The sequence below is a fragment of the Microtus oregoni genome, unplaced genomic scaffold, assembly GCF_018167655.1.
Source record: "Microtus oregoni isolate MIOR12 unplaced genomic scaffold, Mior012 000047F_ref0000412, whole genome shotgun sequence".
NCBI lineage: Eukaryota > Metazoa > Chordata > Mammalia > Rodentia > Cricetidae > Microtus > Microtus oregoni.
Window position 1 is genome coordinate 18,618,805 of NW_024543221.1, and position 18,277 is coordinate 18,637,081.

The 18,277-nt window shown below is 45.7% G+C and overlaps 1 protein-coding gene across 1 annotated transcript in view; it reads left to right on the top strand.

Annotated features, from left to right (window-relative positions):
• Nucleotides 1-18,277, top strand: part of Plxna2 (plexin A2) — a 204,781-nt gene that overhangs the window by 122,692 nt on the left and 63,812 nt on the right. Inside the window, exons 5-9 of the mRNA XM_041635218.1 lie at nt 10,402-10,502; nt 13,521-13,644; nt 14,836-14,989; nt 15,478-15,574; nt 17,928-18,042. Coding sequence (XP_041491152.1) covers nt 10,402-10,502; nt 13,521-13,644; nt 14,836-14,989; nt 15,478-15,574; nt 17,928-18,042 — 591 coding nt within the window. The remainder of the gene's footprint in view (nt 1-10,401; nt 10,503-13,520; nt 13,645-14,835; nt 14,990-15,477; nt 15,575-17,927; nt 18,043-18,277) is intronic.

Here is an 18,277-nt window from a genome sequence, read left to right on the forward strand (position 1 = left end):
GGTAGGACCATCTTCCTCTGTTAAGACAGGCTAGGAACCTCAGCCTGGGTTCCTTCAAACCCTAGAAGCTAACCCCAGGAACAGAACAAGGTTAGAAGATTGTGATCAAGGATCCTCTGAGAACACATTTCAGGTGCCAAAGTCATAGCAAGAAATGCAGCTTGGACACATAGAGGCAGAAGCTGGAACTTGGCTGAGAAGTAGGCCAAGACCTTTGTCAAAGGGAGTCGATTACAGTCACCAACGTCTGCCCTCTCCTTAGGTACTTAGAGAGACATACTTACCCTGGGTCCCTGAGTAGCTTCCTCTTGGAATCCTTCCCCTAGCATGTCTGACCCCCCTAACTTCACCTTCCAAAACCAAGGCCATGGGAGTTTCTCCTTTAAAGGGGACTGGGAGGGGGGGCAAACTTGGCTTTATAGCCTACCCTTTAGCCCATACTTTCCTAGTGACTGGAAGTCTATAAATGAAGAAGGCAATGCCAGAACTCGGGGCCTGTTAAGTGGGACCCCAACATAGGCAAAGCTGAGTTCAGTGTGATGAAGCTGGACTTGGACCTCTGGGCAGGAGCTTCACTGGAACCAGTTCTAGACAAGGACCCACTATGGAATACAAGGATGGGGATGGCCAAGTAAAGGGGTGTCACTACCTTGTTACTCTACCCCCTTCCACCATACCTTTCCCCTTCCTTAGTCACGAGTTAATGCTGGCCCTGTAGGGAACTAGGGCATTGCTAATCCAGGCATCTGGCTCCCAGGTAGAAGATCTGTTTGAATTATTTCTTGGGCCCTTTTCCCTCAATCCTTCTCATCCCCTGCTTCCTGTCCCACCTGCTTTCCCTAACTGAATAAATTCACTGTTGTCATGGAGACAACACAGCACCAGCATTACTAATTCTCTGTAGATCCCTCCAGAATTCTAAAGTAGAAAGGGTCCTATTTCTACCTCCCTATTGTTTCCAGCCCAGGAATCCTGCTGGGAAAAAGAAAAAACAGTATGGAATTGAAAGACACTGGGGGGGAGGGGGGGCGGGGTCTGCTTTGCTCTTTGCCTTTTTCCTCACTCTGCTTTCCCTTCACCCTGTACATAGGAAGCTTAACTTAATTTTCGTTTTCATTTGGATCCTAGACACAGGTTCAGTGATGGGATTATGTCAGGAGTCAGTGGTTGGAGGGGCTACACTGCTTTCCAGGCATGGTATTCCCCACTTAGGGTAGATAAGCAGTCCTAGCGGAGAGAGGCCAGGTGGAACGCTCAGAGACACTGACAACGCTGCACAGCCAGAGCCTCCTGGCACCTGGCCTCCTTCAAGAGGATTGCTGTGGGAGAACAAGTTGGGCGATGCCACTATTGAGCACCAACTGTGTGCAAAGCCATTGTGAAAAGATGTCACATATGTCTCAAAGTAGGACTGATACTATTACTACCTCCATTGTGTGGAAGGAAACTGAGGCTCAAGGAGGTGTAAATTTGGATCCCTATAGGTAATGAGAGTAGAACCTGAACTTGAAATGAGAACTGTCTTCTAACTACTTCTTAACCACAGCATACATGGTGTTCATTGCTCTAGAGGGAGTTCCTAGAGAGGCCAAGGCCTTCCCGACTAAAATACCAGAGAAGGGCTCAGAGGGCTTCTGCTCATTAGAAGGTTGAATGGCACTGTTTGTGCCCAGAGGCTTTGGTACCCTTGTTCTTTCCTTCTTGACATTTATGAAAGATGGAGGAAATGTCTCTGAAAATCTCAACCAACTTTGTACTTCTCTCAGAGTGATAGATAGCTTTAATTACTCTGAATTACTCAGCCACTCTACCCTTCTCACCCAAGTCATTAAAAATAGATTTTCTCTTTGAACTGCACTCTACTCTTAGATCTAGAGATAGTCAGGAATCTTAGGACACAGCCTCAGGTCAGGTCCAGGTCAGAAGGCTGTGTATTTCTGTAGCTATGGCCAGAGGCTCGAGAACCAGTTCTGTGCTGCTGTAGTTTGTACCTCCTTTTTCTCAGTGGCGATGCTCACCAGCCTTTCGTTGCTTAGAGAATAGACAGGGCTTTGGTGGCATTTGCTTTATGAAGTTTTAGGGATATATAGACATGATTATGGGTTTGTAAAGAAAAAGATCTAGCCATGAGGATAAACAAGAATGACTTCTTTATATTAGTGGATGTTGATTGGAAGGAAAGATGGCTGCTAGAAGTAAGGACTCAGAGGAGCTCTGCCTCCTGGGGAATTTTCAAGATCATCTGGTCTGGTAGTATTATCACACTTTGATATGGTCATCACAAATGCTTAGAGCCACACTTCTAATCACAGGCCAGGCACAAACAAAAGCATTCTTCTAAGAGACAGATTTTCCTCAGGAGACTCACATGGGTGGGACCTGCTCATGGCTCTTCCATTACGGTTCTGGTTAGGATCAGCTTAGAAAATACTTCAGCAGCAAACCTTCTTCCTCCCTGATTTGTCTCCCTCTTTAACATCTCATCTCATTTTGTGCTGTCTGACTTCTGATTCACCAACTAAAATATTTTTTAAGAAGCAGAAAAGTGAGCTGGACAATGGTGGTGCATGCCTTTCATCCCAGCTCTTGGGAAGCAGAAGCAGGTGGATCTCTGTGAGTTTGAGGCTAACCTGGTCTACAAAGCGAGTTCCAGGACAGTCACAGAGAAACCTTGTCTAAAAAAAAAAAAAAAAAAACAGAGAGGTATGCACGCAGGAAGGATGTCCAGGAAGCCAGACCTGGAGAAGCCTGGAAGAAGAACCTTCCTTTAATCCTTGCTTTTGTCCTCTGCCTTTATGTGGGAGGCAGACAGAGCTGGACTCAGTTTCTGCCACCTACAAGACATGTGACCCTGACAGGTTACTTGGTTTGAAATTCCGTTTTCTAATGGGAAAACAAGACTACAAGCATGTCTCTACAAGGTGACCATAGGGGATAAATGAGATAACAGGCCAAGTGCCTGGCATGCAGTAGCTATTAGGTCAGTTGAAGCTATTGGTATATCATTCTTGCTGCTTTATTTCATTCTTCAACCTGTGTTGACTCCTAAGCTGAGATCAAGGTATATCATCCAGCAACCTGTGAGCCACCAGTGGGAGTCCCCAGTACCCCTCTTCCCTGTAGCGAGGAACAGATCCAAGGCAGAGACCTATCTGTCTGGGACCTCCATACCTGTAACCTATCACTGCATGGCTTTGGATATCCAGTACTTAGTCAGCTTTGTCCCTGTGCATGAAGAGAGAGACATGTTGGTGTTTTTGGATGGAGACATGTCAGGCCAAGGGGCCTGTAGTACAATGTAGTTCAAGAGCTGGGATTTGCCGGGAGGTGGTGGCATACACCTTTAATCCCAGTACTCAGGAGGCAGAAGCAGGTGGATCTCTGTGAGTTCAAGCCCAGCCTGGCCTACAAGAGTTAGTTTCAAGAAAGGCTTCAAAGCTACAGAGAAATCCAGTCTTGGGGGAGGGAGAAGACCTGGGACTTAAGAGTGACAATCCCATGCATACCCAAGAGAACCAGGACTATAGGCTGGGCTGGGCCTTTCTGACCTAGCAGCCTTTTATCTCTGTGAGAACCAGCAGGGGTGAAAGCAGGACAGATCCTTAGCTGTTAGGAGAATCCGCACTGGGCTCTCCTAGTGTTTTCAACAAATTACAGCAATGCCAACAAGACTTCAGGCAAGCCTGAAAAAAAAAAAAAAGAAGGATGCATCACCTATCCCATCAGCTAGCACCCCTGGGTCTCTGCTACAGGTTGACCCATCATGTATCCCATCAGCTAGCACCACTGGGTGCCTACTACAGGTTGCCACCAACCTCCTGAACCTACTCAGATTCTGCCTCGGGTCTGATCCATCCTCTCTTTCCTGGACTTGACCTTTCCTCCCCCATAGCAGGAACCTATGCAGCTTGTCCCAGAATGATAGGCCACTTAGTGTGAGACCCAGTAAAGTCAGCTCTTTGGAACTTTAATTTTCTTTGGATCTAGTATGAATCATAATATATAATAAAACCCAATGGCCTGGTCTCTGGAAAGCTGTGCAGATCAAATGAGATCATTCTGTGAATTTAACTCCCTTTGCAGTATTGTTGTGACTATACTATGGGTCCTTATCTACATAGCACCCGGGAAATCATTCTCTAACATGTCATCACCCTTCATGTCAAGGACTGTCATAATTTCTCAAAGTCAGGGTTGGGATGGGGGGGGGGGGGGAGGAAATGGACTGAGCTTAAATCCCATAAACTTGGAGTAAGACAATCTGTAGGAAGGGACACTACAAAAGTCACAAAAGAAGCAAAGAGGCCAGGGAGTCAGTTCCATCAGTTTCAGTAGCTATGTGCTTTGCCCCTGGCCCAGGAGCCCAGAGCGTTGTTGACTGGGCCAACTGCATGCTCCAACCAGGCTGTCTATGACACCTCCCACGCTGTCACCTGGCTCTCAGCCACAGAGAAGGCCTGTGTTCCTTTCATTGTGTCAGGAGCAGGGCACACATGTGGAGACAGGTGTCCCATCTGGCAGGGGGCAAGCAGATTCCAGGGAAGCAGAGGATTAGATGCCCAGTGTCTGGGGAACAGCTTTCCCTTATCCTTTCCCTGTCTCTCACTTACATGGTCACAAAGGAATCCTGCAAGACTCTGAACACTGTACTCCAGCTGCTACCCCTGCAGCAAGTGGTAAGCTACTGCTGTGGCCTGCAAGTCACTGCTATGCCTTGATTTTACCCTCATTATAGTATCTGTTCCCCTGCAGTGATTCTTGGTTCCCACTGAACTAAAGACTCTGGCGGGATAGAGAATGCACCCCTTTTGTCTCACAAATTAGTATAGTCCAAAGGCTCATTGATCACCTCAGAGATCCTGGGATTCAGGCATGATCTATAGCATAGAGGGTTTCTGCTTTCAAGTCAGGTGTTTCTCTGGAAGGTCCCTCCAGGTATCAGAACCATTTTGCTTTTCGTGGATGACACTAGTGCTCTGTCCTTTCATACATTCAGCTTTGGGGTCTTGTTCTCCTACTTCTGGGAATTCTTGCATCTGGAGATGTATGTGTTTCTCTGTGGACAGGAACTGTCCAGAGCCTCTGCCCAGTGTGAGGATGACAGTTCTGTCATGGTCACAGGGCCATCCTGCCTCAGGAATGGTCTTCAAGAACTTGGTGAACAAGGCAGATTCCAGTAGCTTCCCCCAGAGACTTGTCCCACAGCCAATCATAACCTTAGGATGCCCTTTGATAGGTGCCCAATGTACTGAGTGGAGAGAGTTGGGAGAAAGGATCCTACACGCACACCCTACTGAGCCATTCCTATTAAATAAGGTCCTGGAAGACACCAAGGATCCAGGGCCCCTAGACCACAGGAGCCAAGAACACAGTGTGAGTCATCTTTAATTAAGAGTATTTCTTACGTAAATGACTTAATAGGACAGTTATACTCATTAGAAGTACAATTATAAGACATACGCTCGAACAGGAAAGAATGTGGAGTGTGAGGGTGGAACCTAGTCAGACGCAGTTCCTGGGTGCCTGGGAGGCAGTGGGCAGGCAGGGACAGGAGATGATGCTCTTCTCTGTGAGCTCTCCCATGCAACTCATCTAGGAGCTCCTAAGACAACACAGGAGCCTCAGCTCTCAGCACTCACTGGAGGGGCTAGTTAAAATGAAATAATAAGCAAACACAGATTAAAAAATCAAGGAGTGTCCCATAAACTCTGATTCAGTTCTGAAAAAGCCCTGCCCTCCACATATGACAGCCACTCTAGGAGAAAATGCTCATTCTCCTGTGACCTGAGGCCTGGTCCCACCCGGTTCTAGCAAATGCAAGACAGCCATCTGGGACTCCACATAAGACTTCCCCCAACACCCCAGGTTTGAACTTGGTTATTTAAAGACTCCAGGGACAAAGACTTAAAAGAACCTAATTTCCCAAGCTAGGCATGGTGGCATACAGAAACAAGAGGAAAGTGATTTCAGAGCCTGCCTAAGCTACATAGCAAGAACTTCTCTCAAAAAATAAACTAAAATAAAACTTAAAATCTAATGGGGGAAGCCCATTGCTCCCCAGGCTTGAAGAGAACCCTAGAGTTCTTTTGTTTGCATCCAGACTCTTCACACATTACTTCCTGCCACACCCCAAGGGCTGTCTGGTTGGGCGTGGTGTTTCCTGGCCCCCAGGATCTGCCATTTAAAGATGTCCTAAGAAACTTAAGTCACCCGTGCCACCTTAAGCACACTTGCAAGCCAACTAGAGAGGTGGCACTGAGTAGACCCAGACTTTTTGTTGTCTAACCTTATGGTGATAACATGGTTATGATTCAGGGGCCATGCACTGAGAACCATAGCTCCATGGTAGCCTCCCAGCCATCCTATATATGAAAGATATTCTTTTGTGAATAACGAGACAAAGATCTCAGAGACAATCTAACTCTTCTGTCCTTCCCCAGGCTTCCCGAGGGAACCCAAACCCACCTTTCTAACTCATACCCTTGCCACCTTGTCCTCATACAGGCTCCTAGGGATCTCTGCTCTAATGGGTTGGGATCTATCCTTCTGAAATACATTAAAGATATTAATCCTGTAAGTCCCAGGCCATGACAGACTCACACAAAAACCTCCTGACAACACAGGCAGACAGAAACCAACTGTTGGCCATAGACAGAATTTGCAGGATTGGTGCCACTGCCCTAGTAGCTACATTTTAAATAGTAAGAAGATCTCATTTAACCTAATATATGCAAAGCATTCATTTTTGAAGATGTCAGTATCAAATTCCTAGTGTGATATTTGCTTTCATTTCTTTACTAAATCTTTAGGATTGGTATATATTGGGTATTTATAGCACACCTCAGTTTAGACTAGTACTCTCAAATATTCAACAGTCGTGGGGTGGGGAGGGGCTAATGGTGACCCTATTAGTCAGTGCAGACACCACAGTCTTTCCTTTCTCAGAGTCTCCTGTGCCTTTTTTTCATGTTATCCCTGGAATACAGCACTTAGGTCTTATGACAGCTCATGTACAACTTGCAGTGGTAGCTGTGTTTTGATGCTGTTTGGTTTTATTCTCCTGAAATGTGTACTACTAGCCTATACGGACCACCAGATCAACAAGTGTTAGCTAATAGAACTAAATGAAACTAAAATTACATGAAGGGAGGGACAGGGAAAGCCCACGCGTGCTTCTTACTCTAAGGTTCTCCTCCCAGTCACTGTGACAGCTGTTCCTCTGATTTGTGCCTAGCTAAGAGAACATAAAGAATAATGCAAGTTCTCAAGCCCAGCCTCTTTCTAAGTTTCCTGTTTCACTTTACTCCGCCTTTTAAAAAAAATCCCACCAGGAGGGCCCAGGAAATAGGAAAAATAGTTGTGCTGTTGGTTTCATGTTTGGAGAAGAACAGAGTTTCACTATCTCCATGGCACTTGGCATGAAAGTGGGCTTTGTTGCTGGAGACACTGCTTTCATTCAGGGCCCCCTTTCCCAGCTGCTGAGAGCCGGGCTGTGTTTTGACAGACGGGCCGAATGCAATGCAGACAGTTGTTTTAATTTCCAGCCAGATGCAGACATCACTCACAAGGAGCCCAAAACCCAAAAAAGGGAAGAGCACTGGACTGCTGCTCTTAGACCTTGCAGAGTAGACCAGAGGGGGCCAACAGAAGCCTGCTGGGCACTGGGGTCCCAGGTATCCTGAGAGATTGAGAATCATCAGGCCTGAGCGTGGGACTCATTTTTCCAGGAGGCAGCTGTCAGAAAGCTCTAGGTAGGTAATGACTGTGAGCAGACTTCAAGGATTATTATTCTTTTATAGTGATAGCTAGATGTTGTCTTCCAACTGGCAAATGTTCAAGTCTCCAGCTGGATAGCTCCATAGGACAGCATTCACTGTACATGCATGAATAACTGAGATCAGATCCCTATAATCTAGCTACCTTGTTGTGTATTCCAGTACACAACAAGAGACCCTGCTGCAAACTAAGTGGGAGGCAAAGACTGACACCTGAAATTGTCTTCTGACTATATGTGCACCATGGCAAATGCATGCCTGCATGTAGGCGCATGCGTGCAGGCACACACACACACACACACACACACACACACACACACACACAATTGTTTTGTTTTGTTTTTCAAGAGAGGGATTTTCTGTGTAAACCTGGCTGTTTTGGAACTCATTCTGTAGATCAGGCTGGCCTCAAACTCACAGAGATCTGACTACCTTTGCCTGATTGAAACTTCTTTTTTTTTAAAGAAACCATAGTCTCAAAGAGGTGGTGAGTAAAGTGTGAGAGATAAAATTCTTGGATATCTGAATTGTAATGGATCACAGCCTCTTTTCAGGGTAGAGTCCCTTTCATAGCCGCTCAAAGGAAGATCACCCTTCCACCATCCACATGATGGGTATATTTTGAACAAAGTGACTATTGAAAATCAGACAGTTCTGATTGTCTCCTGTTGAGTCTTCTCATTCTGACACCGTAAGTCTGTTTGGTAGTCCATGATAGCCTTTTTACCTCTTTCATCACCCTGGTACGTCATACAGGGATGATTTAGAATCAGCCCAAACCCTCAGATATATTCTGCTTGAGGTTTTTAAGACAATAGTTTCCCAACCTAGATTTAAAGTGTCTGCTTTTTAAGCCAGATTTCCAGATTTTATGCTTACCTTCCCTACATCTTATTTCCTCATTGAAGGGAGGTTTGATTTTAAGGCTGAGCATGTATTGATGGATGTACTATGGGTGAATGAGTGAGAAAAGAAAGGCAAACTGTCTCTCCCTGCCTACAAGTTCAAGTTAGAGTGAACTTCTCTGTTACTGCTTTTGCCCATGATAATTCTTTAGCTTAGAAAGTCTTGTGGGTCTCTCCATCTGATGACTCCTTTCTTCACCATTCTCTTCTTCCTTCTCCTTTTTTTTCTCCCCTTTCTTTCTCCTACTATTCCTATCATTTTTATAAGACTGAGTTTTACTTTGTAGCCTACACTGGCCTGGATTTCACTACGTGACCCAGGCTAGGTCACTTATGGATAACACTCCTACCTAAGTTCCCACTGAACTCTCAAGCACTAAAATTCCAGACATGAGTCAACACGCCAACTGGATGCATTCATATCCTTGAAGACTCGCCCTTAACTGCTGTCTCCATCTTCCTGACAAATTAGCCAGGATGCCCCTTCTCTTGAACTCCCAGGGCACTTACTGTTAACACCAATCCTGGGTTCCAATCCTGAGCAACATACAGACCAAATATCAGTTGGGTACCGCTAATACCAGTGGACTTCTGGGCTTTGCTCGGGCTCAGTCTGTGCCATTTGCGGTAGATTCTCTGTCACTGAACTTCAAGGCCACCACAGATCTGACATTCAATAAGCTTTCGCTGAGTTTGTCATGTTAGGATCCATTCTGACCTTCTGGGAAGGATTTTGTGAACATGTTCCCCTCAGATCTTTATCTCCTGCCAGTGGCAGAATGTTCTGTCATTGGACCAAGTGTCATGTTTTCACCTGGGCTCACACTTCTAGTAGGTGATAGTCCTCTATGGCCCAACAAATGAGCTTGTATTTCCAACCCAGCAGGCATTTTTGCAACTCAGAAGCCTCTTACCCACTCAACAACAGACACCTAAGATATGTCAAATGGAAACTCCAGTCCTCTAGCCCTTTTGCCTGGCCTTTATTGTCACATGAACTGGGCAGGTGCAGGAGAGTGGTGTCCATGTACACAAAGTTCAAGCCCTTACCAAGCCTCTCCAGAAAATCAAGAGGGGTTTCAAAAGCTGTGCTTTATGAAGGGGGTGGGGGGACGCAGGCACTTGATCTGCAAATTCCCACTAGCCAGGCAAAGCAGAATCAAACAGGCAGTGCTTCTCTGTGGAGCTTCCCATTTTGCCAGACTTTTCAAAGAATGGGAGATTTACTAGAGAAACTGAATGCAGACTTCAGAGAATGAGATAATTGGATCCAGGTGGTACACTTGGTTGGCTATAAAGTACTAGTGCCATGCTATGAATATTAGTTGATGGGAAAAGTTTCTCCCCCCGCCCCATGTGTGCTGTGCAGGAAGGATGTCTCAGCCTGTGCCCAGCTGAAAACTCTTCAGAGATGAGTTTGTGCCACTCAATAGCCTTTCAGCAGAGTGAACCATTTTTAACACTTGCGAGGGACTTGCCAGGCTCTCAGAAAGACACTGGTGGGAAGGAGCAACAGGCTAGAGGATTTCCTTTCTACCTTTGGCAAAATCAAAGAGTCCTCAGCCACCATCCAGACACTTTCTGGTTTGAGTTAGCCTCTTCGGACTCCGCCAGCAGTGAGGTGGGGACACCTGGGGGGCATGGGTAATGGGGAGTTTTGAAACACGCCTTCAAGTTGCCACAACCTGACCTTCCCGTACTCCCTTTCCTCTCTCTGCCAGGTCACCAGGGTCCCTGTTGAATCATGTGAACAGTACACAACTTGTGGAGAGTGTCTAAGCTCAGGGGATCCTCACTGTGGCTGGTGTGCCCTGCACAACATGTAAGTGTGTGGGATTCCAGAGGTGGTCCCGGCATGCAGAAGACTGGGGGTTTCCTGGTATGATAGACCGGATAGTGGAGGAAATTCCCTCTTCTGGGCAGTAATGATTATAAATGAGACACGATGTGGAAGACAGGAAGAGGCCACACAGTTTGCTTCCTGAACTCAGTCCTTTGCTCGTCTTCTCAGCGACTTTGAAACCACATGATTATATTCTCACGTCACTGTGAGAAATCACAGGGCAGCTGTAGAATCCCTAAATTTTCCAAAAGCCTCTTGCAGTGACTGGACAAGAAGCTAGGGTAAGGCATGCAGATCAGATGGTAGAGCACCAGAACTTAGAACTTAGCTTAGGGAACTCCAGCTAACTGCTCTGTGACCCTAGGTGGGTCCCCTGACAACTCCAGGTATACATTTCTCCTTTGCTTAACAGGGAAGTGCCTATGTCACAGGTGAATAGTGATACCTAAATGAAATAATAAGTGCTTTGGAAATAAATCAGAGGCAACACAAATCAAAATAATTATTAAGGACTCTGCACCCTTGGGAGGACCCCTCTGGCCTCTTATTTCATGATTCCAAGAAATCTGCATTGCATCCAACTAGCCTCATATCCCTATTCAGATACATCCCCACCATTGAAAACAGCTCAATAGAAATGCAAAATCACACTTAAACTTCCTAATTCGAAGAGCCCAGAGGAAGAGAAAAGGGTGAAAGCCCTAAAGCAGGGGCCTGGCTAGGGATTCTGTTGCCCAATAGTGTTGGAAACTCCATGGCGCCACGCCAGCTACCAAAGCGTCTCTAAGAAATGTGCTGGGTTTGGGGTGGAGGCGGAGGCAGAGGGCCAGAGTTCAGGGTCCTGCACAATAGCTCTTGGCTTCCAGCCTCTGCAGCAGGTGTTGGGAGGGCTCTGGAGGGAGGGAGGAAGGGAGGCTTCACAGATGCAAAATCTGGACTGGATTTGAGCCCACTGACAAAGGATTGAGTCCTTATTTGGGTTTTGGAGGCATGAGACTTCTCAAAAAGTTTTACAAAAGCGACCTCAACAAAACCTAGACAGTAAGTTTCCATGTAAGTCAGTCAGGTGGTCAAGACGCTAGAGCTATCCGCTCTGCTGGAGGAATGGAAAAGCCAGTCTATTTGTCTACCTTCTGTGAGGCTGACCCCACAATCTGCCGCTCTTTCTCTGAGGAATTTGACAGTTCAGTCACAGTTCCGTGGGAAGGCCCCAGGCTTTAAGCCCTCTTACCCTGCAGTAATTCCTTCTTACCTGTACCATCTGCCTCCTGCCCCACCCTCCCTCCTTGCCTGCTCTTCAGGCTTCAGTGCCTGTTACAGCTGGTATACACAGAAAGAACACAGTAGAATTACAGATTGTGGTTATTATTTATTCTCAGCCTGAGTACTGCTTTCACCAACTTGTATCAGCAAAATACCTCATCCCTCCTTTTTGGTCCAGGCCAGCTATGTCTTCTAGAATGACTGAGCCCAGTCAAGATAGCCCAGATTTCCCACTTGTCTTCAGAGAATCTTCCCCACCTCTCTGGGCTCACACCCTTCTAGCCATTCTACCTACCAAGTTTGGATGGGGACAGGGGCTGCACCTTTCCTATTGAGCTTTCTCTTCTTCAGCAGACACTCTTGACCTTCCTCCCACCCACTGTCCCAGACTTTCCAGTTATCAGGGCAGTGAAGACTCAGCAACTTCAGCCCCAGACCTGTAAGCCTCTTCCAAAGAAGTGGAAGGTGGATGCATAGGTCTGATGACTGGGAGCCTCTGGGTCCCAGGGGAATGAAACCCTCCTCTCTCTTCTGTATGACTTGCCCCTGCAAGTGTGTTATTGTCTCCCAGACTATTATATCTCTGTTAAAGTTGTTGCCATAAATAGTATGATTAAAAAAAGAAAAGATAAAAAGAGCCATTTCAGTGAGTCAATGAGATAAAGGCTCTAGTTAAGAGCTCACTTTAAAGCTATCGTAAGGATTTACTCAAACCTCCATAATTCGTTCCTTTGACAGCACTCATATTTGGATCCATTATGTACTTGGAAAGGAAGAAGGGAAGAGCTTGGGGAGTCAGGGTAGGAATTACTGCTTGACTGTGGATTGCAGTAGTGCTATGTCCTGTTTGGCTATTGGATTTGGAGCTGCACCAGCCCTGAGCCTGGTCCATTAAACAGAGCAGGTAGTAGCCACAAGCGTCTGAGTTACTTACCTGCCAGCACGGGATAAGGATCCTGGAGCCAGAGATGAAGATATCAGGAGAAATGGACACATGGACTTTCTGACAGAGGCAGCCCTGGACACATGCTTTGTCTGTCTTCTGACTTAAGGCATTCTTTCATGACATAAACATTTATTTAAAATATAACTTGTAACAGAATTTTTGTTGAATAAAACATAGTATCTTCCATTAAAGAGTCATTAATCCAGCCAAAGATCACACACAACCTGTCTCACAGCTAAGACCCTCTCTTCTTTGCTAACACCTTGGGGGTGTGATAATGTTATTAATCATTGTTATTAGTATCACTATCACAAGGGCTAGCACAGGGATATGTCCACTGAATGCCAGGCTGAATTCTGAGTACTAACTTACTTTAGCCTTAGAGTAGCCTTACAAGACAGCATATTGTCATCATCCTTGCTATTTTAAGGTTTAGGAAACAGAGAAGAGAAAGAGTAAGTCACTTGTCCAGTGGGATCAAGCTAGCAGGTAACCTAGCATTCTAGCTACAGAATTCTTGCTCGCAGCCCTACTTCTCAAGTACCCCAAACTTCTTACTTGAGCATCCCATAGTACTAACATGGTGTTCTCCATACCTGCCCAGCATCTAGGCTGGAAACAAATACCTCTTCCTTGGTCTATCTTTAGCTATATGTGGTCGTGAACACCTGAGAATACAGTGAGAATACCTGGAAATACAAGGCAGTAGGCTATGGTGCTGGGGCAGCAAATCTCTCTTTCCCAGGGACAGTAGAGCCATGGCCTCTTATGAATCTCTCTTCATGTAGGTGCTCCCGAAGGGACAAATGCCAACGGGCGTGGGAAGCAAATAGATTCGCTGCCAGTATCAGCCAGTGCATGAGCCTTGAGGTGCACCCCAGTAGCATCTCTGTATCAGACCACAGCCGGCTGGTGAGTATACAGCAGGGAGGATGGGACACAGCACATTTCTTTACTACCGGCACATATTAATCAGAATTTCAGTGAAACAACAACAACAAACTATGATACAAGACCTAACAGCACATTCTTAGGACATGGTATGATTTCAGTCTTCTGTTTGTTAAATATTCAAGAAAGCCTTAGCTTGCTACTGTGTTTGGTGGGTAGGGGAGAGATTAAAGAAAGACTGAGACTTGCTCAAAGTGTATTCTTAAAGAGAATGTTAAACATAATAAAAATAGCCCTCAGTCACCTGTCAAGGTACAACCCAAAATACTCTGTGTCCTTAGGCCCTGAGTGCAATTTCATTGTGAAGGTTTTATGAGCATTCATGAATGTTAATTAGTTAATGAACCTTCCATCGTTTGAGTTCATTCATACCCACCAGGAGGTTTGGACTCCAGTAATGCTAATGAAACAATCAGGGACGTTGTGCCTATTGTGGGAGCTGAGGACAAACTCAATGAAAAGTGACCTGAATTCAGAACGTTTTTTTCAAATGCTGAAAATCTAGTTTTTTACCACTAAAATGAGACTCTGCAAACTTAGCCAGGACGGGGACTGCTGTTCTAGATGGAGTCCTTAGGTAGTATATATTATTTAGCCACCAGTGAACCTTCCTTAATCCCTTGTATGTCTTGTGAGCGTCCTGCCCCACACCAGGGCACTGATGGAAAGTAGAAAGCCCAGAGGGAATAGAGGACAGAGCTCTGGAGAACACAGCTTCTAAACGGGTGAGTGGTAGAACCAGCCAGGTTCCTGACCTCCATCCTGGTGAAGCTTCCATCCCCAGGAGCCCAAGCTAAAGCCTGTGATAAAGTCCCAAGCTTATGACTCACTATGTGCTTTGCAGTTAATTTCCATATCAGATAGAGCAGGGTCTGAGATGAGTATTAGTACAAATCCCCTCCTTCCTTGAGCAGCAAGTGCTTTCTGATGCTGGATAAGATTGAAGAATTAACAATAACAATCTTTATGAAGGCCTTTGACCTCACACATCACACAACCATTTGTCATTTTAATTGCTTGACATCAAAAATGGAAGATCACTAGACCAATGCCCTTCTCTTATAGAGGAGGTCAAGGAGATCCCTGAGCAATAGTTCCTGGCAGGGAGCCTTGCCGGGGCCGTGGCTCTCCTGAGCTCTTCTTTTCCCACAGCTCAGCCTGGTTGTAAATGATGCCCCCAACCTCTCTGAGGGTATCGCCTGTGCCTTTGGGAACTTGACTGAGGTGGAAGGACAGGTATCTGGGAGCCAAGTCATCTGCATCTCACCTGGGCCCAAGGACGTCCCTGTTATCCCTCTAGATCAAGGTAAGGATTGTGTGCCATGGTGATCATAGGAGTCACCTACACAGACATGAAGCTACCTGATCAATCTTCACATACCAGATGCTAATGTTGGCTTACATGCTTGTTTGAGTTTAAAAGCACTGTGCTATGCCCTCAGTGAGATTTAAGGAGGAAAATGCTCATTCTTCCTTAGCTGAGAATGTATTATGTGCGCTGTGCCCACTTCCTGTTCCTTCTAGGCAATAGATTGCATTGAGCTCTCTCCACCAAACTTGGCTTGAAGGGTTCTGAGCTAATATTCTGAAATTCTTTCAGTAATTGAGTATGCCTAAACAAGCCAAGGGACTCATGGAATCTGTTGCTGAGGGGTAGACTGGTTGGATTCTCAGGGGCAAAGCATGTTCGGTCAGGCTTTCTCTATTGTCTTTACTCCTGGGTGGCTCTATAACATGGTCTTCCCCTCAGGGTGTTCACTGTGCCCTACATTCTCACTTTGTCCTCTCTTGCAGATTGGTTCGGCCTAGAGTTGCAGCTGAGATCCAAGGAGACAGGAAAGATCTTTGTCAGCACCGAGTTCAAGTTCTATAACTGCAGTGCCCACCAACTGTAAGCATGCCTCGGAAGGAACCTTGTCTGGGTCTGGATATGAGTATAAGGTTCCACTTCCTCTAGGACAAGACTTGTGCAGTAGTCACATTGTCGTCTCGGGGGCTGGGGGGGCTGGTACATGTTCATTTGAATGACAGTCACTTACCACAGCCCCTTACCTCATTCCTTTGGCTCCACCCCAGTACACTCTACCCCAGTTCTAAAGTTAGGATGTCAAGAAAAGGGTCCTGACCTAGGAGCTGTAAGAAAGAAGAGGTCTTCACTTCAGGTAATTAGCCGTGGCTTTGAAGGCAGGAACTGACGGCCAATGCTGAGGGTGGATATGCCCACAAAGGAGGACAGACAAAGACAGCAGCCTTTCTCAGCACCCAGTGAGAGGGCCTGGGCTGGAAGAGCAGAAGAGTGTAGCATATCCCTCAATATATATTATACGATAGGACAAGAGGGGCAAGAATCCCTCAATATATATCATACGATAGGACAAGAGGGGCAAGAATCCCTCAATATATATTATACGATAGGACAAGAGGGGCAAGAATCCCTCAATATATATTATAAGATAGGACAAGAGGAGCAAGAATCCCTCAATATATATTATACGATAGGACAAGAGGGGCAAGAAGTGGAAGTGGCCAGAGGCAACAAAGGCAGGCCAAGGAGACTAAAGCAGAACTGAATAAAAAATGACCACTACCACTATATCCCAACTCCAGATAGCCCTACTTGGGAATTGCAGACTTCTTGGAGGGAAGAATCTAAGGCAGTGGTAGCAGAATCTATTGTTTGGGAGGGTACCTGCATCACCATGGCAATCCAGTGTGATGTCACCACATTGAGTTTCTATGGCAAGGAAGATGTTGTCACAGGCAGCAAGTTTTAGTAGAAAGAAGCAGGCCTCCTTGACAGCCAAGATTCTATTTTATTGCTCAACATTGTTTTACCCTTCTCTACTCAATCCTGGAATTCAATTAAAAGAGTATCAAGTTCAGTTCCCTCTTTTTAATATGATAAGCTGAGACCCATAGATGATAAGGGCTGCAAAAACAGTGACAAAATCAACCAGTGGAAGAGCCGGGTTAGCATCCAGCCAACATCATCTCCTTCACCCTGGTCGATATTTATTATTTACTTGTTGAATCATGTGACATTATTAAGAGTATATCAGTGATGGAGTACATGAAATAGCATTGATTCAAACTCATAAAAAAGTTATTTTAGACATGATTAGCTTTGGGGTGTGCATGATTAGAAAAAAATCCTTTCTGGGGTGTGTATGGACCAAGTCCCCTCATATACATCACACCTCACTCTAGTCTGAGACCCCTGGATGGAAGCCCCTACCACCTAGACTTAATACAAACCCCACCAGGTGGCGCCAGATTGCAGAACTGTTTCTGTTTTTAACAGCTTGGTGTAGTTCTGAAAGTCAGAGCTATACTAAGTTATTATATACAGAAGCTGAGGAGGAGGAAGGCCAAAACACTTAGTACATTTCCATGACAGCGGTCTGCACACACACAGAGCCTCCAGGTGAACCCAAAGAGGAAGAAGTGCTCTCTTTGGGAAGAACGTTTATGCCCTAGACATAGGCTATTGCTCCGTGCGAGGACTACTAGAGATATGGGGCAAAGTCATCATTCCATACCGTAACTTTCCCAAGGTCAGTAACATAGGTGCTGTGAACCAAATCACTAATAATCAAATGCTATTTAAGAGAATGAAATAACTGGTGATTTAACTTCTTCAAAATAATAATCACACTTAACATTATTCCTTCCAAACCCATTCCCTGCTCATTATCTCACTCGACACCTCTGGACTACCCAGGAATGATTTTTACAGACAGATGAAGAAACTTTAATGCACGAAGCGAGTGACTTACTCAGAGTGACATCAGTGTTGGCAGCAGAAGCAAGACTGTAATCAGATCTGCCTTTTCTGACTCTGTGCTCTTACAGCTACTCTGGCTGATAAGAAATGTGCTGGTATTAACCATCAGCGATCAGACTTTTAGAAGTATAGCACATAGTATTTACCAATTTCTATAATTTAAATGCTTCCACCATAGCCGATTTCAGTCCACCGGACTGACATTCTAGCTTGCAAAATTCCTAAAAATTTATATACTAGCACACTACTGTTTTACAGGTTAAGTCATTCTCACTGCAGTCCCAGTGTATCCCTAATTGTCTGCCCACATGAACATCTCAGATGCAGAATCCCCAGTTATCAGCACTAGCATATGCTCCACTACTCTACCCTCCCAAGAGTGAGATTAGGATGTAAGGATAATAGCCTTCTTGCATGGCAGGCGTGCGTGGCTGGCCCTCTCACTGTCTCCTCCTTGCAGGTGCCTGTCCTGTGTCAACAGCGCCTTCCGCTGCCATTGGTGCAAGTACCGAAACCTCTGCACACATGACCCCACCACCTGCTCCTTCCAGGAAGGCAGGATCAATGTTTCAGAGGTAAGAAGGTTCTCTGTGGCATGACAGCAATTCCAGAAAATCCGCCCCTTTGCACTGCAGATGGTCTGTCCAGTGACTTAACCATCTTTTATCCTGGCCTTTCTTGGTCACCTTATCAGAGAGTCTTCATGTTATAAATAAATGATATTATAAACTCAAGAAGGTAGTGACCAATCCCCCGCCCCCAGCAGAGGCTCTATCTGCTAGACTCCTCAGACTGCATTTAAGAGTGTAA